Source organism: Electrona antarctica (assembly GCF_951216825.1).
Source record: "Electrona antarctica genome assembly, chromosome: 18".
NCBI lineage: Eukaryota > Metazoa > Chordata > Actinopteri > Myctophiformes > Myctophidae > Electrona > Electrona antarctica.
The window spans coordinates 30,159,368-30,182,971 of record NC_136799.1 but is presented as its reverse complement, the minus strand read 5'-3'; the positions used below and the strand labels follow the sequence as shown (position 1 = coordinate 30,182,971).

At 40.6% G+C, this 23,604-nt stretch overlaps 2 protein-coding genes across 2 annotated transcripts; one reads left to right on the top strand and one right to left on the bottom strand.

Annotated features, from left to right (window-relative positions):
* The first annotated feature begins 65 nt into the window (after window positions 1-65).
* LOC306942315 (nuclear receptor coactivator 7) lies at window positions 66-16,140 on the top strand. The gene is made up of 16 exons (XM_079528148.1): window positions 66-158; window positions 869-1,091; window positions 1,530-1,729; window positions 2,663-2,742; window positions 3,917-4,057; window positions 4,878-5,045; window positions 7,385-7,516; window positions 7,691-7,875; window positions 8,551-8,930; window positions 9,516-9,675; window positions 10,385-10,565; window positions 13,275-13,391; window positions 13,560-13,712; window positions 13,819-13,914; window positions 14,198-14,271; window positions 14,481-16,140. The coding sequence occupies exons 2-16, from the start codon at window positions 991-993 to the stop codon at window positions 14,614-14,616; spliced, it is 2,304 nt and encodes a 767-aa protein (XP_079384274.1). The 5' UTR covers window positions 66-158; window positions 869-990; the 3' UTR covers window positions 14,617-16,140.
* selenon (selenoprotein N) lies at window positions 15,625-23,572 on the bottom strand. The gene is made up of 12 exons (XM_079528149.1): window positions 23,109-23,572; window positions 21,655-21,772; window positions 20,969-21,099; window positions 20,294-20,506; window positions 20,061-20,185; window positions 19,698-19,835; window positions 19,180-19,261; window positions 18,734-18,922; window positions 18,487-18,592; window positions 17,706-17,818; window positions 17,308-17,409; window positions 15,625-17,091 (listed from the first exon to the last, which is right to left on the bottom strand). Exons 1-12 carry the CDS (start codon window positions 23,316-23,318, stop codon window positions 16,924-16,926), a joined length of 1,695 nt encoding a protein of 564 aa, XP_079384275.1. The 5' UTR covers window positions 23,319-23,572; the 3' UTR covers window positions 15,625-16,923.
* Between the last annotated feature and the right edge of the window lie 32 nt (window positions 23,573-23,604).

Below are 23,604 nucleotides of genomic sequence, written 5' to 3'. Positions count from 1 at the left end.
CAGCACCACCACTGGTCCTTTAATGGGCGGAGCATGGATGCTGTCATGCTGAACTGGTCACTGACGGCGAGGACCGTGGTCTGCAGTGATATCACTGCAATATGAGGCGTTCATAATTATGGTTGCAGCAATACGTCTCCATCCCAAAACAAACCGAGGTCAGTTTCAATTCTTCTTCATCTATTTTGTCTAATGTTGTTCTTACCAGAAGAAGCTCTCTTATCTCTTATAGTGGCCTTAATGGCCCTGGGAATGAAGCTTAGCTGTATTTTTTCTGCTGTTCTGTAAACATGCAGGTAGGCGTCGCATGTCATCCTTCCATGTTATCAAAGCTACCTAACGTTATATACTTCACGATATGGTGGAACGTAGCACTTCACTTGATACAATTATCTTCTATATTGTAGTGTATAGGTCTACATGCACGATCTAGAGAAATATGTAGGCTAGCTACGTAGGTCTGCCTTTGCAGTCCTTGCCAGAGAATTTACTCTGGCGGAAAACTGTATTAAAGTTGCATACATTTTGGCTGTTGCAGGATCACAGGTTCCGGAATTGTCTACTGCTGCAACAGCAGCAGTGGCATTGCACATAACGTAATACATAGTTTCATTCATTCAACAAAGGGAGGCCATATTTTTGTATGAATTATATTTATTGAATGCTATTAGAGTGATTATATGCAGTATGCACTGATTGACAATTTGATGAAATGGAAAAACGTAGGTCTATTTAGGCACATTATTTTGTTAAGTGAATAAATCACGTTACTTAAAGAGCTGGGCATGTGGGCAGCTGTTGGTTGATATTTTGTCTCCCATAACAAATCTGTGTTTTTAATTCCCCTCGCTTTTACACTGTCTCTCAGTTTTATCAGGTGCTTTAGCTGAGGCATGTTGGGCATGGAGATCAAGAGGAGTTGGAAGGCTGATACTATAGCTGAGCCCCTCATCACTGCTGCTCACCTCAACTCAGACTAGGACAGACAATATGGCTCAATCTGTGAGGAGACCTGAGGTGCTTGGAGCCGTGGAACATAAACTCCAGAGGGACAAGAACAGAACCAGCTACTTTGGCAATGTCAAGACCAGGTCAGCCTCAATGTTAGGTGGATTATTGTGATAACAAAAAACAGCTTGTTGCAGGATATTGGCTAGCTTTGTCTCTACATATTTTGACTACTGTAAGTCTCTCTCGCGCTCTCTTATCATTGAAATGGTGAAAGTACGAGTGTTGTGTTTTCGGCAGCCACACGTCCTTCCAGCGATGACCCAGACCCTCCAACAAATGCATTACGTAGGCGATAACTTCATCATTGCTTTTCTAGTCACGACTCTAGCAACTCCTACTCTCTTATAAATAACTCATATAGAGTGTGAACTCAGCTCTGAGCTATCATTATTCTTATAATATGCCCACAATAAGCCTACCAAATCTGCAAATAATTCTTAAGTGGAAATGAAGGGATATTGTGTGTGCATGACAAGAACAAATGCATTACATATAGTTGCTCCTGCTCTTTTGCTTAGGTTGGGTTCCAAGTTGCCTGCAGGGGTCAAACAGCCACCAGAGTTCACCAAAGGCCCATACAGGTCTACACAGAAGCAGGTTCAAGTTGTCAACGATGCCACAGACAACGGCACCATTCACCACCACCCAAATGCAGGTCGCACTCTCAACCGTGTCCCCCATATCAGAAACCCTAAACTGCGGCAATACTACCTCCAAGGTACTCAGGCAATGTGTTGACGTTTCTAACTAGGTCAAGACCTGGATTATTTGCACCAGGAAGAGCAATGAAGTAGCTAGTGGGATGAACATCATAGCTGATTTATAGCTGACCAATTTGCATTTGCTTATCTTCATTAATTTTCATATGTGACATATGCAGACAAAGGCAGGTATTGACTTGCTGTGCATGACTTCACATATACTGATAATGGCACTACAATGCTCCAACAACTAATAGGAAAACATTTGTTTGACATGGCATGAACATGGGGATTGATTGATTGAAGAATTTATTAACAGTTTGCAGAATTACAGTACATTTCAAGCACAAACTCAATACAAAGGCTGTTAACTGTGAGTGGACGACCCAATTAAGCATTACACTTGTTTCCAATAGGGTCCACCATGTTCAAATCATCAAAACATTTAGAGACGTACAAATAGACACTTCTATAGACAGAACAGGAATTCATCATAAAGGAGGGAAAAAGGGAAAAGAAACATATACAGTGAGGGGGAAAAAAAGGGGGGGAAAGACCCACGTGCGCACACAAACTCGCGCACACACACGCACGCACACACACACACACACACACACACACACACACACACACACACACACACACACACACATGCTCACACCATATATTCCCACTATGACGACACTCAGAGCACATGACTGTCACAGCTTCATGCTTATCATGATTGACATGTGGTACCGCTGTTGACAGTAGTGAAAAGACAACTGGCTAAATGTATAGAGGGCTTTGGGTTATGTTATTACTGGATAATAAATGTCCTATGCTGTGTAGGTAAATGGATAAGCACTGTAGATGCACTGCAGGGGACACAACAAGCATTAATATAATATTAGCAAGTTGGAGAGAGAGTTTAGAGAGAGAAAAGGACACACTGTTCTTTGACTTCTCAGGAATTTCATCGGAGCAGAATAATGTCACAGTGAAGCCAGGGTACGAGAATGGACAGGAAAAAGACAAACCAAGCAGAGAGGTTAGTACAAAACAAAAATGTCTTGTAAAGAGAGGCCAAAACCTTGCTTGGTATCATTTGATGCTGTGTTCATCTGGATGAGGGCATCTAAAATGTCTAATGTCTAAACTGTAATCTATTGAGTCCTGAGAGGAGCAGGTGCAGCTACTTGAGATGATTGAGAGTGTGTGTGTGTGTGTGTGTGTGTGTGTGTGTGTGTGTGTGTGTGTGTGTGTGTGTGTGTGTGTGTGTGTGTGTGTGTGTGTGTGTGTGTGTGTGTGTGTGTGTGTGTGTGTGTGTGTGTGTGTGTGTGTTTGTGCAATGAATACGTAACAATCTGCAGGCATGCGCAGCAAACAGCCTCATAACACTGATACACCCAATATGTTTTATGTGCATAAGGTAATTTATGGCGAGTCTGATAAACAATGTCCAAGGTTCATGGAAGAACTGTGTGTCAGAGTCTGAGTGGCCACAGCAGTTCCCTCACCATGGGTAAAGCAGGTCTATTTCAGAATCTCTACCACAAGTACTCCAGGTGGAATGTGTATTCTAAGGTATTGTTAAGCATATTACTTAAAATTGATGCTGTTGTTTTCGGCATTGATAAAACAGAATCAGGAAGAGCATTGATTATTGTCCTGTCTTCATTGATAACCTGTGTGCTGTCAGTGATATTGAAAGCTGCCGTGGTGCTCATATTGCGAAGTTCCTCTTTGGTCAGATTTTAGATACAGTATTAGGTTTGTTTGATTGGCATGTTTTTGTTTGTTTGAAAGATTTGTCAATATTGTAAATGTAAAAAATAAGAATGACAATGACATTATTTTCACTGATCCTATTTATTTTGTGTGTGTTCCTTAAACTACAGAGCAGTAGTTCATCATTGTCTGTAACCCGCCAATATATAGATGTAATTATTTAATGTAAATATTTCTAATTCTGAGAAATTCTGTGGTTAATCTACTAAAGGAAATTGTTTTAGAAGGGTTTTAAGCAGTGTTTTAGGAAATAACAGTACACATATTATATATGCTGTACCAATATGAACACATAAAACTTATAAAGATTTGATGATTGATGATATGCTTCTTGGGAAGATTGGGGAGTTTGGGTTTATATTCATGTGTGTTGTCTAAAACAGAACAGGTTTGTTGGGACTTTGGTGTTGTATTCATGTGTGCTTTCCTCCAAGGGGCTCCCTGCGGACACAGTGTTCAGCATCAGCTCTCACTTGAAGAACAGCAGCACATTAGCAGATGAGACCAAAAGGAACCCAGATCCTAGTTCGTCTTCACATGTGTCCACCTTATCATCTACCCTCATCCCCAGGCAGGTACGTGGGTCAACTATAGGATGATGATGCTTTTGTAATTACATACTACACACTTTAAATGAGGTGCACACTGCACATAATGAAATGTGGAAATAGTCTTGTCAAATGTATTGCGACCGCAGGTCGCAGTTACGAAATCGCCATTTCCAGTCAGTCAGTCACGCCCCATATATGGTCACATCACGTGATGTGATGTCATCAATATTAAGCCCATATATGGAGATCCCTGATGTCATCAATATTTGCCAGCAACTATACATCTCAAACCTCAAACCCTTAGATCTCCATATATGGAACTAACCTGTTCTGACATTCCATATGTTGATCCTTCCCCATCCATCCTTCCTCTTTGATGTCTCCCTTTTGACTGATACCTGTCCATTTAAACTCCCCCAAAGTTATTAGTGCAGCCGCGCCCGGAGAACTGTGTGAAAACTAGATCTCAACAGGCCCGGCCCTACCTGGGCCTCGCCCTTTAGGGCTAGGTTGCTTCTTGCCCTCAGGCGTCTTATTGATAGGCATACATTTAGATGGCTGACTAGTGCTATCTTTCAAAAATATTTCTCTTGTTTGGTTTGTATGCTTCTAAAATGGATTTGAAGTGCAAAACAAGACCTTTGCCTCGACAAGTCTGCTGTCACTTTAACTATGTAGTAGACAGATGGTTAAGAAGTTATGCACGCAGCACTCCCCCCGCCCCTATGTGTCAGGACCAGAAACAAACAGACGAGGCATGCAGGAAGGTCAGTGGAAAGAGGAACTACTACTAAGTCATGAGATTGTGTTATATTCTTCTCTTGTTATGGCTGCCTTTTTTAAGCAACTACGTGTCCCAAAAGAAAACAAGAGCTTCACCAGCCAAGGCTCATCTCTATCAGAACTCAATCCAGACCCTGATCCTGAACTGAGGCTACAACCACAGTTAGTAGTAGCTGATCCTGGCTGTTCCCACTCCCCCTCACCAGATGCGGAATATGACAAACTACTGGTAAGAAGCAAAGTATTTTCTAACATATTTACATAGATGCAGAAGCTCTCACTTAAGAAAGTTATGTAGTGGCAATGGTAATAAATAATAGAAGGTCAGCTCAGTGGGGAGGGACAGCCCACAACAAGCAAAAATTTCACAGCACGTAATACTGTATATTCCAGTTTTTGCTAAGGATTTGTTAAAATGAACTGAAATTTAGAAGTTAGAATTGACCTTGGTTTTCTTGCAAGCAATCTTTGGTAAAGAAAAGAAGTAAGATACGTTTATTTTTTAGTCTGCATTGGTTTCCAATGAGTTTCCAATGAGTGACCGAATTGATTTTAAATCACTCTTGGTTTAGGGAACTATGCAGTTCAGACTTGCTTTTATATTGTGAATCCTTGAGTCATCTCACGTCGTCTGGGACTGGTCTGTCAACTGTTCCCAGAGTTACAACAAAACATAGTGAGGCAGCGTTTAATTATTATGCCACACATACTTTAGATGATACAAGCTTCCAGAGGATCTGAGACTTGTGCCAACTCTTGAGTACTTTTAAATCCAGGCTAAAAACGTGTGTGTGTGTGTGTGTGTGTGTGTGTGTGTGTGTGTGTGTGTGTGTGTGTGTGTGTGTGTGTGTGTGTGTGTGTGTGTGTGTGTGTGTGTGTGTGTGTGTGTGTGTGTGTGTGTGTGTGTGTGTGTGTGTGTGTGAGAGTGACAGTTGTTTTGTGTCTGTTGAAGACAGACAAACAGACAAAGCTTCATCAGAAGGATACATTATCCTACTGTATGAAATACGCTTGATGAAGCGTTTATTGCTTATAGTGTGAGAAATAAAACTATAATTCCACATTATGTTTTATTCCTTATTTTCTGTATTTGTTTTAAAACACGTTAAGCTTTTAAATGCCTTTCTTTGACTTATGTATGTGAATGAATCAGGCAGTTCTGCATCTCAATAGAAACTGTAAAGTTTAAGTAGTAGCAAACTGCCCCCTTTTTGGGGGGACGGGGCTATACTGAATGGAATATTAGGTGGCCATAGTAGCTGAAGAGTAAAGAGGCTGTCTGGGAATTAGAAGGTCCCCTGTTTGCCCTTTGTTTTGCCCATTGTTGAAGTTTCCCCGAGCAAGAAACTTAACTGGTCCTCGGGCACTGGATTAGGGGTCCACTGCTCCTAATAGTTAGCATGAGTAAATGCAGACACATTTCATCTATGTGCAAATGTACATTGACAAAGATTGCCCCAAAGAAATGGAGAGTAATTATTATTATGTATAAATTACTCAAGTTAAAAATAGAAACTATTGTAATGTCTGTCACCTCTAGGTTGCCTTGTTTGAAATATGTTACAGTTATTATTTAACATTGTGATATGTTATGTTAGGCTACCTATTTTAGGTTGGCCTTCAATATAAGCCCATGTAGCTGAACAAAACAAAGTGGCATTTCTCAATACATTTAGGATCAATGTAGGTGTGGAAAAAACTACTCTTGAGTGGTTAATGGCTTTCATTGATTGAATTTTCATGGTGCTTCTCTTTGCTTTTAAAAATGTCACAGTCAGCATTACAATAGATGTACTGTATAGTGTTTCTGTAGGGAAAACACTTAAACATGCATCAAGCTTGTTAACCATTTAAGCACTATACCCAAGTACCCATGGCTATGGGTCTATACATGGCCCCCATCTTTTGCCATCTACACCAAAATCTCTCAACTGAAGCAGATCTGCAAGCCCACAGTGCTTTGACACGTTTTGAGCTTGTAAATCTGCTATTTTCGCCAAATGTTTGCCTATTTCTTACTACATGTTCACCTACTATGATATTGCCCAGAATATACTGACACTAGGGTTCAAGACTATTATTGACCAGAAATCTGTATACTGTACGAGCGAAGCAATATGAGAAGAATGATTGAATTAAAAAACACCATCCAGCCTGGGCCGGCCTAGAGGTCCGAGGCTGGTAATCCAGTCAACCTACTGTGATCTATCAATAAAGGCAAAAATATTAAAAAAAAAAAACATCCAATGTGGTGTGGAACAGGCTGATATAAACATTTTAGGGATGGAAAAGCAAAAACAGCTATTACGACATCTATTATGATTCATGCATTTATAAATGTTATAAAAAAAACTGTATTACTTTGAAACTCAGTGCCTTTCTAGGCTTACAGTTTTAGGATTACTAATTGCTGATGAACTAAAGACACGCAAAATCAGACATTTGCCAGTAGCATTGCTATACTGTATGCATAATATCAATCAAATGATCACTTTTGGTTCTATGTCAAACCAAGCACTTTTTACTTCATAATGCTGCAATAATACACATTTATTTTGTTTCTGACAGGATGTGGAGGCAGTACCAATGCCTGATGGACATACGTGCCTATTGGCTCTTCCACCAGAGTGCACCGAAGGGGAGGGACCAACGGTCATGCCGTACCTCAAACTGTTCTGCCGCTATATCACTGACCGCAAGGTGAGTTTGAAGTTTAAATGGGGGAATAGAAACCTTCATGGATTGTTGTCTTATAAAGCCACTGACGGAAATGAAAGAATGAAACTCAAACAAAATTTGTGTTATTGTAGTAGTTTTCATTTGCAGGCTAACAGGCTATAACATTCTGTCATTCTCATCCTCTCTCTCTCTCAGGGTGTGGTATCTGGTGTCTTGCTGGTGACGTCTAATAAGATTTTCTTTGATCCGTGTAAGACACATCCTCTGGTTATGGAGCATGGATGTGAGGAGTACCTCCTGTCATGTTCAATCGACTGTCTGGCATCTGTCACCTTCTTTTCAGATATAACACATGTTCACTTCAACCCTTCCCAGCTCAGGTTAGCATGGAATTGCAGTTTGAAATATTCATGCATACATACACATGTACAGTACATGCACGCACGCACGCACGCAACACAGTGATGCCACCTGGGATGTTTTACAGCCACTACCCTCAGTGGTGGTTGATGTAATAATAGCCATGGACCATATCGTTGCTGTCGGGAGGAAACCACCTAACTAACTACATTTTTTAGGTTTTTGATTGATTTGCATAAATCAGTGCTGTTGAACACCCTTTACGTCTGTGTGTTGTTTCGAAAATATTGAACTACTAACGCAACTAACTCCACCACCTCTCCCTCTCATGCAAGTCATTGACCACCAACTGTGATGAGGCAGTATTGCTTTGTTTTCAAAATATTTCTTTTTTCTTTTTTTTTTCTTAATTTCCTGAAAATGTTATATTTTTAATTTCCTGAAACATGGACATTTTGGAGTTAGGTGGTTTCTTCCTGACAGCAGACATATACTGTAGGTGTGCTATGATGTTGCTTACCTGCAAAATGCATTATGATAATTGTAGGAAAACCATGAACAGCCAAAATACACAGAAATGAGAATTGTCTCTGTCAATGGGGATGTAGGCCTATGGCCTAGCATAAATATTGTGGTTTCGGTAGACCATGATAAGACTGACATTGTAAGTCAAGTGCACTTTTCTCTATTTCCAGGTGGAAAGGACCAAAAAGTGTCCAGAAGTCCAAAGCTGAGTGCCTCCAGGGTAGCTCTTCGAACCATGAAGCAGAGGCAGTCCCAGCCCTGGTGTCTGCAGCTATGTCAAAAGTGCAGTCCACCCCGGCTCTGAGTCTGAGCAGAGAGGTTTCTGAGGAGGGGACAGAGACCAGAGATATGGCAGAGACCGAGAGCCAGCTGGATGGCAGCCCACCGGAGGACGAAGGAGCACAGTCTGCAGGAACACTGGGGGTGGCTGTTCTCAGCAGTGCCGCCTCCTTCTGCTGTGGAGGCCAAGATGTGGGCAGTAAAGTCAAAATGGAGCTGTTGCACACCGACAAAAGAGAGAAGGGTTCCTATGTGAAAGATCAGACTGCAGGTGGGAATAATTGTCAAATCTATACTGAACAGTTTTGTCTGTAATTCCATTAAAAATTAACTGCCACCTATATGTGTGATGCAGGGACTTACTGTACTGTAATCCTCAGTCCACAGAGTATGCTACATGAATACATGGTATGCAAAGTTTTACTCCAACATAGCGATGCATGTTATGCAATAGTTTCTCCTGCATACCATGACCACTTGCTGTGGTCATGCCTGAAGCTAAATCAATACTGGTATAAGATATTTGAATTCTATCAGAAGGCTTTTAGTTTGACAATAAATCAAAACCCCCTCTTTTTTAATTCCAGCAGTACTGCTATACACTTCACATAGGTATAAAGATAGCTCTCCAACTCCTACACATGATCATGTGATGCAGAAAATTAGGTTCTCTGAAAGGGTACTCAACACAAATTTAAAATACAAAGAGACCTTTTCAGTATTATTTGGTCACCTTACATCACATCTGAGGTTGATGGCAGCTAGTTGCTTTGACCTATTTTCCATTTGTAAATACAGCATTTCTGTTGCGGGACATGTTGTCACAAGACATTGACCTTTAATCTTTGTCTTTCAGTGCCCCAAAGACTACCTTCATGTTGTCCTGGGGATCTGATGTTTATCCGCATGCGGGTCCACCAGGCTGCAGGGAAGAAGAAAACGATTGCAGGCCTTCGGTTGGGAACAGCCAAAACCCTACCCAGAAGGGACTCCTGGTTAGCCGTCTCAAAAGAAAGGTACAGTAACAGCAAAAAAAGACTGTGTAGCATTTGGTTTTTTAAGAGCTAATATAAGTAACCTACATTAATGGGGGAACTGTATGTGTATCTGTATTATATTACTGATTTGTTAAGTGGTAGGTGCACAAGTTTTATTTTATTATTTTCTTGTCAGTAGATCAATATCCAGATTCAGGGTTAAAGTGAATTTGGTTTTACTTGGTTCTTTGTTTTGGATGTGCAGTCCTGTAACACTCCTGTTCATAACTGCACTTTTTAAATCACTGTATAACAGTCACTATTGCTCACACCTAAGATTTTGTATGTTAAGGTTTATCCTATACAAATTTACTTTTGACTGAATCCAATCCATCAGCATAGTGTTGAGTCCTCTACCCATAGACCTGTTGTATCTTAAAAACGTGAACTGTAGGAATCGGATAACTCAATAAAAACATATTTTTGAACGATTGACATCATGAACAGACGTCACTGAACATTAATGTGCTAGTATTGCCATAGCCATAACCAGGCAGTGTCATCTTGTGCATTGCCCAATGTCTCATCATGTTGACATAACTATAGGACTTGTTTGTCATTTCAACAATTTCTCTGTGCCAAGAATTCGCAGCCCGTAACTGTATCAGGGAAAGCACTGGAGGCGGAGTTCCTTCAAACATTCCAGTTCTTGTAACGGTATGCACTCTTTGTTGCCTTCACTCTTTAGCTCAGACGAGCTGTACGCCTACCTAGCCCACTGTCGCCCAGACGTATGTATCCTAGAGGGAGAGGGGGCAGGTGGTGATGGTGACGAAGAGGAGTTTGTAGTGATTGAAGACAGAGAGGAAGAGGCAGACAAGGAGGAAGAGGTTTTCCAGAGCCACTGGTGTTCAGGGGACGAGTGGGAGGTAAGCGCATGAATTCTGTTCCTGCTGTGATTTAGGACTAACTAACTGAGTGAGTACTCGTCTGAGAACACCAGAAGTACTGTATGTCAGCTTGTGTATAATATGTCTTTAAAAAACCCCAATACTAAATAATAGTACTGTTAGTACGTGTCAGGTAAAGATTTTAACAGAGAATGCCTCTCTAATTGCTTGAGGTAAAAGGTGTTCCATAATTTCAGACATACACGGTATATGAAAAAAGTGAATCTTTGATTTTCTTTTAGGTAGGGTTATGCAGTATGCACATCTAGCAACCCTGCTGTGTGATGTAATGGATTATATAAGTACATTAAAAACAGGGAGTCTGGCCAGGGCCATGGCTCAGTGGTCCAGGCACCTTGGCTGGTAATCCAGTCTGGCAGTGTGCCGCGGGTTCGACTCCCGATCCCGACGGCCTTTACTGCATGTCTTCCCCCCCATCTCTCTCCCCATTTCCTGTCAGCCTACTGTCTGTCCCTCCATAAAATATATAAAATAAAGGCGAAAGCCACAAAAAAAAACAGGGAGTCTGTGATTTAGGTCGACCCTAACCTACCTGTTGAGAGCTTTGTAATGGACAAGGACTTTAAAATGGATTTATTAACAGTTTGCAGAATGGGTACATTTCACATGAAAGCACAACTCAATACAAAGACTGTTACTGTGGATGACACACTGATAAAGCATTACACTTGTTTACAACAGGGTCCACCATTTTCAATTCATCAGAAAACTATATTATTTTGGTCACTTTGTTTATATGCAAATATATAAACATCAAAACTCTAGTCACCTAGTCATAACACCTGGGCTTGTGGGCTTATTGTGGACATTGACAAATATCTCATCTCTTTTTTGGGCATGGCCAACTGTTGAGATGCCTGTCTTATTCTCATTTAATGTGAGAAAGTTATTGCTTGTCTATTTATTGATTACTGGAGCATCTGCAATAGAATGACAAAGGAATGACAAAGGAATTTAGATAAGGAAGAGATTGGTGCTGCGCATTGTTGTTTTTGGCAGCAACATTTGATTTTAGTTTTAGTCATAGTCTTTTGAATAGTTTTCATTTAGTTTTAGTCACATTTTAGTCCCCTGGAATGTTTTAATGTTAGTCTAGTTTTAGTCAACTAAATGTCATGAGATTTTAGTCGACTAAATCTACGGTTGATTTAGTCGACTAAAATGTATTTTGTTGGGCCTCGATGCCGCCGTAATGGCTGATTTTATGCTTAACACTTTAGTCTAGTATTTATTTATTGAAATTGTCGATATATTTAGTCTTAGTTTTACTCATCATAGCTTAGTTTTCATTTCGTCTACGAACATTTTTCGTTTAGTTTTAGTCGACGAAAACAACACTGGTGCTGAGAGTGTGTTTGAAAGGTCATCCCTTTTTCAATTCACTACTACGGTGTGGCCATAGTGCGTCATCATGAGGCTGATTCTGGGGATTGTGTTGTTTTACTATGATATAACATATACAAAGCAGAGCAGCATATCTGTCGCTGTTTCATTGTTGCACAAGGAGCTCGTTCATGTCATTAAGCATGAGTTGGCAAGCAAGAAAAAGGAAAGTAGCACCAAAAAGTAAAATAAAGCCTGGGGTTAAAAAAAGGACAGAAATAATTACCCCTCCATTACAAGCAGGAATTGTGTGGAGAGTGGAGTGGAAATGGTTAAACGACACTTTGTTGTCGTTTTGTTGTTTGATTGTAGCTGAAGTTGAAGCCAGCCCAACTTGGATTCGTATTTTATATTAAGGCTAGCAGCTATGAACATCAGATATAGCTTTGTATCGTCATTCATGTTGCTGGCTTCCACTGGAAATTAATGGTAGACTGTAGCTTTGCATCTGCCAGTGTGGCCACAGCATCATGTCCTTTCTGAAGCTAGTATTGTTGCTGATGCTGCATCCTTGATGATGTGCTATCATGTTTTTTAAATCTCAACTCAAGACTCACCTCTTCACTCTTGCTTTTAATTGAGTTTTAATATCTGCGTTCCTACTCTGTCCTGACTGATTTGCTGCATGTTGTGTTTTTATTTATTTTTTCTCTATGTTTTTATACTTTTATTTTGTTCTTTGCCATTGTTCTATCATTTTAACTACTTGACTGTGTTTTATTGTATTCTATTTTTGTGTCCTGCCCTGTGAAGCACTTTGAGCTGCATTTATGTATGAAAGGTGCTATACAAATAAAGTTTATTATTATTATATTATTATTATGTCCTTCCAGGAGCTGGTACTGTTGCTGATGTTGGGTCTTTGTTGTGTCTTCATGGATGTTGTATCCCTGGGGTAAAGGTTGTTGCTGCAACTGGGATTATAATTGTGGTGTGTCACAATGAGGAGCATCAGAGCGGAGGTTTGGTGGGTGATAGAGGAGAAGATAGTGTTTGGATGGAGGCACTTTAATCAAGTCTTTAGAAAGTTACGGCAAAGTCCATGGCAGAGGATGAGAGGAGGAGCCAGTTGTCCACAGGATGGTAGTTGTACAGATTTTATCTGTCTGTGAAACAAAATATATCAAATAAGCAGTCACAGCCTTTGATCACCTTCAGAATGTAGTGCTGTAGAATCCTGATGGTCCAGTTGTTAGCTGAAATATATAGTGTGCAAAATAAAATGTGTTTTCAAGCTCTTGTAAAAGTCTTGTTTTTCGATGTTTCTTTCTGTTTCTGTTTCAGATGGTGTCAGTGGAGGAGAGCTTGGTCAAACCAACAGTGGTCATTGACAAAGACCCTGAGGGACTGAGTGAAATTGTTGCTCAGAGCCGCATTTTAGAAGCATCACTTATTAGAGAGGTGAGTCACAGCAATACTTCATTCCACTATTCCGTCTAGCACATTTTAACCGAGATAGTACTCGTCTGATACCGACAATAAACCTCTTTGACCTACTTAAATCACCTTGTTTTCTGTAGTTGCATCCTTTGTATTCTCTGCCTCACCCCCTGTCCTCTACCCACCCAGCTATGTGCAGAACTGCCCCCCAGGACAATAGGCCATACCTGGCATCTGTCATACAGCACGTCCTGCCACGGTTTCAGCCTCAAGACCCTCTACAGAAAACTCAGCAAGACTGAGTCTCCTGCACTAATTGTTATCAGGGATGCACTTGATCAGGTAAAAAATACAATTTCAAAAAAATGTAATGTTGTGTTAACTGGTCTTAATTTTCACTTAAAGATTTAAAGTAAATTCATTTCATTAAAACAGTTTACTGTTGCAGGTGTTTGGAAGTTTCCTCTCCCATCCCCTGAGAATTAGTGAGACGTTCTATGGCACAGGGGAGACCTTCCTCTTCATGTTGCATCCCCGCTTCAAGGTCAAGACACAGTCTTCATTGCTTAGCTCTTCTGAGAGTGCACACAGCACAGATTAGATAATTAACCAATAAACATTGTATTTTGATCAACTGTTTTCAATTCAGTTGTATCACAACTTTACACACCCACTACTTCATTGCTCATCCAATGTCTTTGAGAAATAGGCGTCCATATTGTAAAAAGGTCTAGTGTTACATTAATTATAGATGGTTAACCTGAGCTATCTACATTTACAGGACTTAAACTAGATATTGACTCTATCTCTGCTGTCCCTATTTGCAGTGCTTTCGGTGGACTGGGGAGAACTCCTTTTTCATCAAGGGAGATCTAGACTCCTTTGCCATTGGTGGTGGCAGGTAATGTATTTTCTGATCGATTCGATCAATTCTTCTGGCAAAGCCTGATGTAACACCTTGTATTGCATGGTAAATTCAGTATTTTGATTATGGATGTATACAAAATGGAAAATCAATATTAAACTAACATAGTTAAAAATATACCTTCTCCATCTTTACGTGTCCCTGTGTGTTACTCCATTTCCCTTTCTCTGGCTGTTTCTCCTCAGCGGCCATTTTGGTCTGTGGCTAGATGAGACACTATATTTGGGACGGAGTAGCCCCTGTTATACTTTCAATAACTGCTGCCTCTCTGAAACCGATGACTTCCGGGTCATGGAGATGGAGGTGTGGACATTCAGCTGAGGAGACCATTGAGCTTTGACCTTCTCCTCACCTCAGTCTTCTGATAGACTTTAGCAAGACAGCATTCATCAGTGAACACCCACATACAAAGGATCATTAGATGGTGATAGCAACTGTTGGATTTGCTTATTTGATCCAGTCATTATGGCTTTTAACCATATGAACTTTTCTGAACTTGGTCTCCCTGAATGGGTTGGGTTCTAGTCATGAAGAATTACATGGTAGACTCATTCCTGAATCCTGTGGGTATGGCAACCAAACTGAGGAGTGCTGAACTAATCTGAAACCAATTCTTTGAATGCTCATTTTTGAACGGAGAGGGAGCTGAAGAAGAGGCTATTGTAATTTGCACAGGAATGCTACTTTTGAAAGCAATTTGACCCATGTCTCTTATTCCTTAATGTAGTAGGTATGTAAACTTACAAACTATTTCTTTATTGGTATTGTATATCACCTACATCACACAACTACAGTATATCTGCAAGGTACAAGATAAAAACAAAATGCATGGATGGTTCATTCCTACCATTCTGAAAGCCTACAGTATGTGCATGTACCTGTATATGGCCCAGACGTCCACAAGCACACCTTCATAAGCCTTTTTGCAGCAACTCTATCAACATTGAAGGCAATAACCCACTTAAAGGACATTTGGACTTTGAGGCATTTATTACCATACTATCCCTATACTGCACTTTTTGTTTTAGTTTGAACACTTCATCCAATAGATTTAAAATGTTGATAAAAAGCATGGGTTCTCACATCAATCCCATGCTTTTAAACCCACCGGGGAACAGATACACTTTAAAATAATTTAATGCAATCCAGTCATTCAGCAACACTCGGCTATGAGATGCACTCACTGATCCTCTCAGACGTTCTCATATTGTATAATACTGTAGATGAAATAATAAAATTAGCACAATAAGACAAACAATGACCATTGAAATATTGTCACTTACAGTACTTGTGATATGCCCGGCATGTTTCCTTAAATAATTTTTGCCATTTGTTGTGACAAAGTTTTATTTCATCTTATGCATAAAGTTATTTTCCACATAAGTGGCAAAAAAAGGAAAACAAAAACCACAAATTCCAATGGACAAGACCAAGAACAAGAATGGTCTTAAGGCATTTCAGAGGTAACATTAAAAGTAAAGTTCCCATTAAGTCCACATTTACTGAAATGTAATAAGTGTCCTTCATCACAAATTTCTACTAGTTACTCTCTTTACTCCGTAATATGAATTGGTTAAAAATGAAACGTATAGGAAGAAACTATCAACGTAAAGAATTAGCCATTTTGGCCTCTTTTGGCCTATACAAAGTCAGAGAGGAAACGGGGACAAAGAGATGGGTTTCAAATCTATTATGTTACATGAAAATATCCTTGTGTACAACTTACAAGTAACTTACACAATGTACAAGTATTTCTGCTGAATATTATTTTGCTCAGCATCTAGTCTACTGTATATGTACAGTGTCTTTGGTGTGGGTCACATGTGATAGACATGTGGGCTATTATCCCACATTGGAAAATCTACAAAAGTATATATATATAAAAAATATTATTACACCTTTTATGTGCCAGCACTATCCAGTCTCGTTTTCCTTCTGCTTTTGCTGTCCTGGGGTAGAGATGTTCCCTCCAGAGGCCTCAGCAATGACATCAGGCCTTGCCCAGCCCACGGAAAGCTTTAAGGCAAGGCCTTCACAAACTACTTCAGCTCAATGGCAGGCAACAACTGGACCCTCCCTGTCCCTGGCATTATATGACTAGCAGCAAAAACATCAGAAACACACGCTGGCGGTAGTTCAGTCTCTAAATATTGCACACACACATCATTGAGATATACAAAAATAAATGTGGAATATTATGTTGCAAGCTTGCATCATATGGGAAAAACACCAGTTCAAGAATTACTTTGCAAACATCAGTCCTAATGGTTAACCAACTATAACTCTGTGCTAGGCTACAGTACAAGCAGAGACAGCATAGTTGAAATATATCAAGCTTTGTTACTATTTAGTGTGCATGGACTGACAAGTGACAACAACAAATATTTGACAAAACATAATTTTTTAACTGATTTTAACTCTTGCTTGCACTGATCTGAACTGAATACTGAGTGAAAGTGAAAAGGCCTGAATAAATATTAAGACAAAGAAGAACAGGATAGGAAGATGGCGCCAAAACTATAGGAAATATATCCCTACACAAAACTGGAGATTGTTTGTAATATTTGATCAGTAACTCCTACCATTTCCTCCTTTTTTCTCCTATAAACAAACTGACACAAACACACATTAATGTGCTAGGTACTCCTTAGCTTTCTCCAAGCCTTCCTTGAGGAAGGTCATGTATGTTGAAGTGGAGGGGTCCTCAAACCCAGCCGAGAAACTAAATGTGGCTCCTTCATCTTCTGGCTTCATGGCCGTCTGGTCGAGAAAATAATTTGCATTGATGTGGTGGACCTAAAATCATTAGAATCACAGATAGAAATTATATAAAAGTTGGACTGCAACATTCGATTATTGTATTAACGATTATTCTATAGATTACTTTTTTGATTAAGCGATGAATTATGGAGGACGTTTTTCATGGCTTAGTAGATATTTAGTAGATATATTAAATCTTTAGCTAATCTTGGGATATTTCTGGAAAATAGAGGATTGAACTACAATACTTACAATAGTGCCATTGGGCAGTGCCACCATCATTTCTACTGGGAAGTTGTACTTCTCCAGATGTAGACGGGCCTTTTCGCTCAGCAGAGGATTTTTCCCATCAGCCTGATAAATCAGAACAGTAATAGGAAATTGAGAATGTGACTTTTTGTTTGTTTTAGATCTGATGTTTAACCACTTAACTTAACTGGAAAAAATAGGCGAAAAAATAAGCTCACAACACACACAAATGTGACACATTGTGAGCTTGTAGATCTTCTATTTTCGCCCCGAAATAGGGATGCTATGGTGTGGTTAAAACCTTCTGACATTTTGTTTAAAAGAAGAAAAGAAAAATTGGTCATGGCCCATGGGTGGTATGGCTGACTTTTAGGTGTGATTTTACCGTCATGTTTTCTCACCTGCATTTCCTCTAGCTCTTTGACCAGGGACCAGCTGCTAATGAAGCTCTGGTTGAGCAAGGCCAGAATGGGCGAACTTTCCAGGACTGTCTCCCGGAGAGTTCGCCCCGAACCTACAGGGAATAAGAAGGGGGGACAGGGATGAAAAGGTCAGGCACAAAAAGTGGAGAGGAGTATACATGGCAAACAAAAAATTTTTGCTCCTCAAATTTGTGAGGCAATACAAAATTATTCAGAAAAGCATTCCCCCTCTTTCCTTGTTGAACTTTGTATCAATTGCAGCGGTGAAATCTTCTACGTTTTGTTGTTTTCCTTGCTTTGTTTTAATGTGTACATTTTATGTGCAGCACTTTGTGACATGTTTAGAAAGATGCTATATAAATAATTGTAGTATCATTAAAGTTTATATTATACTAAATATAAATTAGCTCTGACCACAATGATATTTTCTCAGATTAATGGGTGTCCCATTATCTTCTCCAAAGTATCTGGTCCAATATTTTTTGCTTAAATGGATTTATTTTTAGTCAGTGTATAAGGCTTAGAAATATAAAACAACTAACTGTATGACATGTGCCTTGTGACTCCGCCAGTTAGTAGACATTATGCTCCTAGTGAGCGTGAGGACCTGGGTTCTAATCTGACCCCCATCTGGTCTCTGCCCTTGGTTTCTTGTCTCTCTACACTAGCAATCTGAAATAAACATAAGATGCCAAACATAAACCTTTAAAATGTCAGTGTATATTTCAAGTATTTAAAAATATTGCTGTAATTATCTCACCTCAACAGGACTGATCATCTAATGCACCCCAAAGGAGAATGGAGTGCACTAGCTTACTTTCTGCTTGTGCTTGATTAAAGACTTCATAAAAAGGTAGGTAAGGCACCTATGAGGCAAACAAAATGACAAAGTTTTGCACTGTAAGTGTACACAAAACAGCATACATACAACAGTGAAACAGAGTGGCTGTAGCTATAGAGACAATAAACAATTCAAACCAGACCACAGATGTGGCACAGAAAAATACCTTCTTAAAGGGGTAGAAGGTGACCTCCATATGTCTAACAGCCTCCTGGTGGCTGATCTCTGAGGTCCAGTGGATGTCCTCAAAGATAAATTGGATGGGCTCGCTCCCGTCGCCCCGGCTGTCGATGATGTTACCCTGCTCATCCTGGATGAATGCGGGAGTGGATGGACCAGTGGACTGCAGCTCCAACTATGAGAACAAACAAACAAACAAACAAACAAACAAACAAACACAAACACACACACACACACACACCTTAAGTCCTATATTATAATTGATTGCATGTCAGTGTCGCACAAAAGTAGCTGATCTACAAGCACACACCATGTTGCAATGAATGCAATGCATTGTGATACCCAAAATAAAGACGCCAGGTTTAAAGTGGCTATACACAAGCACCAGCCATTCATCAGAAAGCCGAAATGTGTGGCCATTGCAGCTTTTACCTGTGGTAGGTAACCAATGTCCACCTCCATGTTGCTACTCTCACTGGCCCCGTATAGCCACTCCATATCCACATTCAAAGACCTGGGAGACCAGATGACATTACACTTGAATTAGAGGGGTGTCTGCTTCTATGTTAGTGGTTCTCAAAAGTTTTCATGACAAGGACCCCCAAATTGATATGTATTGAGTCACATACCCCATTTGAACAGATTTTTACCGGGGATCACCATAAGAGATTTTAAAAATATAATATTACTACACATTTAAGATTTTTTTTAAATGTTTCCAAAATAGCCGAACTACAAGCTCACAACATAATATCATCACGTGTTGTTAGCTTGTAGGGAAATTTCACATAGCCAATGAATATATTTGGGTTAAAGTGTAAACTGTTACTCATTTTGCTGGGGTCCCCCCTGGGACTCTCTCAGACCCCTAGTGGTCCTGGGACCCCACTTTGGGAACCACTGTTCTATGAGTGTGCATCTGTGTATAACAGCATACTGACAAGACTAACCTGTCATTGGGGACATAGAGGTGGAAGTGACGGACATGGGACGCATCTCTGGACAGGACGATGTTCCCAGTGAACTGGCCTGGGGTGAACCAGAAGGGAAAATCTGGAACATCGTTCAGCTGGAATTCTGCATGAATCCTGTGAAATGTGAAAGCAGTATTGTTACAAAATAGGCCTCCGTTAGCCAGTAACAAGACTATCCCATGACGGAATTCATCTATAATATTGAGGTGTAATACAATAAATGCACTTCTCATTCCACTGTCAAGTCAAAACACATTTATGCTACAGTGTAATATATTACACTGTATAGTCAAGTCTGTCATCATTGTGACGCAGTATAGATATGGCATTGCTCCTCACCTGAACACAATGTCATAGTAAAAGTCATTGCTGGCACGAATGCAGGCCACTGTGCCCTGAGGAGCAAAGCGTGACTTGATGAAAGGTCGAGGGTGGAACATACTCAGCAAGGTGTGGATAAGAACCTAGACAGGTAGGGGGAGAATAGGTCAACTTATGTGTAGACATTCAGATATGTATAACCATGTTCTCATTGTTCTGGCCAAGTATTATATTATGCTATGCAAAAATACCTCTTTGCCCTTCGGTGTGGGAGGATGGTAACGGTTGTTAGGCAAGTACCCGGTGAAGATATTGAGCTCACTAGCCATCACCCACCAGGTGTCTCCCACATTGACCTTGTTCTTTGGGGGCAAGAAGACCCTGAATTGGCTGGCAGAGAAAGTAGAGGAAGGCACTGCTGGGGTCTTCCATGACCGCAGTCCACTCAGAGAGCTATGGGCAACCTGGGAGAGACAGAAGCCAGGAATCACTTATATTACTATAACCAATAGTTTAGAAGAAATTATGAACTACATTTAGTAAGACAGGGTCTAATAACTCCATATTTGGGCAAGGTTTCCATTACAAAATTTAAATATTTATATTCTGTGATCACATTTTGGCGGGTGGAAAACTGCTCAAGGCCATGGTTAACAAACATGCAAAGCCAACTTTTAAAGTACCTTTTATTCATTTAAGACATTTTATTGTTGAGTTGAGTAGAGTATGAGTTTGAGGGCATTTTTTTGGTGTCTGGTCTCAGCTTTGCCCTTGACTGTGATTTGCCGCAATTATATAGCTACAAAATAAAATCCTCCGTATTCATTTAACTCTGAGAGTGGTCTATTTTTTACAGAGTCCTGTACAGTAGGATACATGATGGGATTCCATATGTATAAGCCTGTCTGGTTAGTTTCTCGTCTTACCCCAAGGAACCCATCTTTGCTTTTGGTCATGGTGTCTAGAAGCAGAGGTTCCATTTTAGCCTCCAGTGTCATAGTCTCTCCATTAGGGTCATGGCTTTCTTCCTCTTCAAACTCTACTGGAGCTGCGAGCCCTGCAGACAGTCAGATAAAGCAGAGGTTCTCAACCTGGGGGTCACGACCCCTCAGTGGGTCACCAAATTATTTTGGGGGGGTCCTCAGACTAAGATTTTTCTTTTTTGCAACTGAATGGCTGGAAAATGTAAATTAAGAGTTTACATAGTACATGCATAAACTTTCCTTAATGATTAGATCTGGTTTCAGTATTTATTTATGATGTATTTTCTCTATTATTAAGGTTAATGTAGCGGTCAATTTGTATTGGGGCGGGGAGGGGGGAGGGTCAGGGGTCACGAGACATGGCCAAAGCATTTCTGGGGGTCCCCAGCCAAAAAACCCAAAACGCTGATCAATATCAATATCAGAGTAGATGGCTAGTCAGTGCGTGCGTGCACACACACACACACACACACACACACACACACACACACACACACACACACACACACACACACACACACACACACACACACACACACACACACACACACACACACACACACACACACACACACACACACACACACACACACACACACACACACACACACACACACACACACACAAACCTGTGAGTTTCTCAGCAATGGGTTTAAACTCCTCAGGGCTGAGAAACAGGTCATGGTCTGTGTCCAAGGACGAGAACAGAAAGAGCCCCTCTGCACCCAGGGCCTTGACACTGTCTTCCTATTGGAGGAAGACACAGAAAAGGATTGTCCGTACTCAGTCATTACACATGCTCCACAGAATTTCAATAGCATGTGTCATGTTAAACTAGAGCAAAATAGCCATATTATTGTTGCATAATCAACGAAAAACAATAAATAAGAGGCAATAATGTGCCACAGAATTGGAGGGCTTATTGAATAATTGTGACAGTTTGACAAATCTAGACACTGAGATGATGCGACCCGATGAGAAATATCATGGTACCAGTCCTGCTCAAACTTTTGGCACAGAAGCTAGATAGCCTACTGCACTTGTTTGCAGTTCCAGGGGGTGCAGAAAAAAATAGTGATTGACAGTTAGGAACCAAATTAAGCCTTATGGGTCTGTAATGAGTCTACAATTTGTAACATTTGATCTCATTAGTCTAATCTAATCACTGGGCAAAAGGCCTCATGCGTCCCCCACACTTAATGTGGCCTGCAGGTCAATATCCGAAAAATGATATGGATTTCAGCTGTTCCAAACATGCAAATATGGTAGCCTATTGTATTTTTATGTCCAATGTATTTGTTAATATAGTTACTAAATGCTAGTTACTAAATACAAATTTTACACTGAATAATCATGATTGTTAATATCCCTTTATTCATACATTTGATTTGGTACTATCCTGGGCTATCTGAGTGATTTACTGGTGAGAGTAGGTAGGTTATTGGTACGCAATACGCATGTACGCAATGTGCCCCCCGTGGGTAAATGCAGTAGCTCTCTCCATCAGTTGGCCGCAGCCCACCCCTAATATAAAACTGGGGGTACTTGAATTAGAAGATTTGAGAATCACTGGTCTACTACTACAGTACCATCCACCAAGCAGGCCTAGCCGTCTAGACATACTGTTTTATTATGAGACCACCGTCCCAGCGCAGACTGCGTGCCTGTTGTAGCTTGTACAATGGAGGGCAGGGGGAGGTACAATTAGAACTTCAGGGTAACTTTTGTAGGCACACTGTTGGAATAGTGGCTGACGACTCCAACAGCTGTGCAGACACCCAGCCCCCTAATAAAACTTGGTAGAAAAACCCAGAAGTTTGTTCCACTACTGACAATACGTGGCAAAGTAGATGTATACAGTATTATCTATCGCATATCAAAGCAAAAAAGGATATACATAGGCTACATTTATCTCTACAAATGGTCATGATGCACATTTTAAGTTGCCCAAGAGACAAACACTATAGCCAGCCCTACACACTATGTTTAGGTAGGTATATTAGTAAGTAATCAGAAAAGGAATAAAGGATGATAAGGATCCCATCTCGACCGTCACTATAATAAATAAGAAATGTGATCTTACATGGCGTTTAAGGAGCAGCGTGTCTTGGTAATACTTGATCCCAAAAGCTAGGATAGGGACAACAGCGACCACCATCAGAGTCCAAATGAGTCTAATCCACGATCTACTTGCGCTTCTGTCTGAAGGTACCCCAGCACCGTGCTGGTCCTCTGGTGGAGTAACATTTTCGGCCAACTCCTGGGGGATCCTCTTGTCCACGTCCGCGGCCATCCTACCCAGCTATTTAGAAGAAGACATGGTATAGCCGAAGAACGTCCAATTGGGCTAACCGTCGCGTCCTCGAATAGCTTCTTCCTTGCGTAATAACGTTAACGATGGCTAAAGTCTCATCATTTATTTTACACGTCGTCTGAATCTGAACTGAACCAAACGCCCTTTCCCCAGCCGCTTGTCTGACAGCTACTAGCCTGTAGATGTAACCACCACACACACATCCAGGGGAACCAAACCAAACTGCTGCAACCCGGGAGTCGTAACCTCTCTTAAAGGGCCAGTG

Bases quoted from the DNA above. Each gene is read 5' to 3' on its own strand.
- LOC306942315 (XM_079528148.1), top strand. From the start codon at position 991: ATGGCTCAATCTGTGAGGAGACCTGAGGTGCTTGGAGCCGTGGAACAT. The intron at 10,566-13,274 runs GTAAGCGCATGA...TTTCTGTTTCAG, and splicing joins GTTCAGGGGACGAGTGGGAG to ATGGTGTCAGTGGAGGAGAG. The intron at 13,915-14,197 runs GTCAAGACACAG...CCCTATTTGCAG, and splicing joins TGTTGCATCCCCGCTTCAAG to TGCTTTCGGTGGACTGGGGA.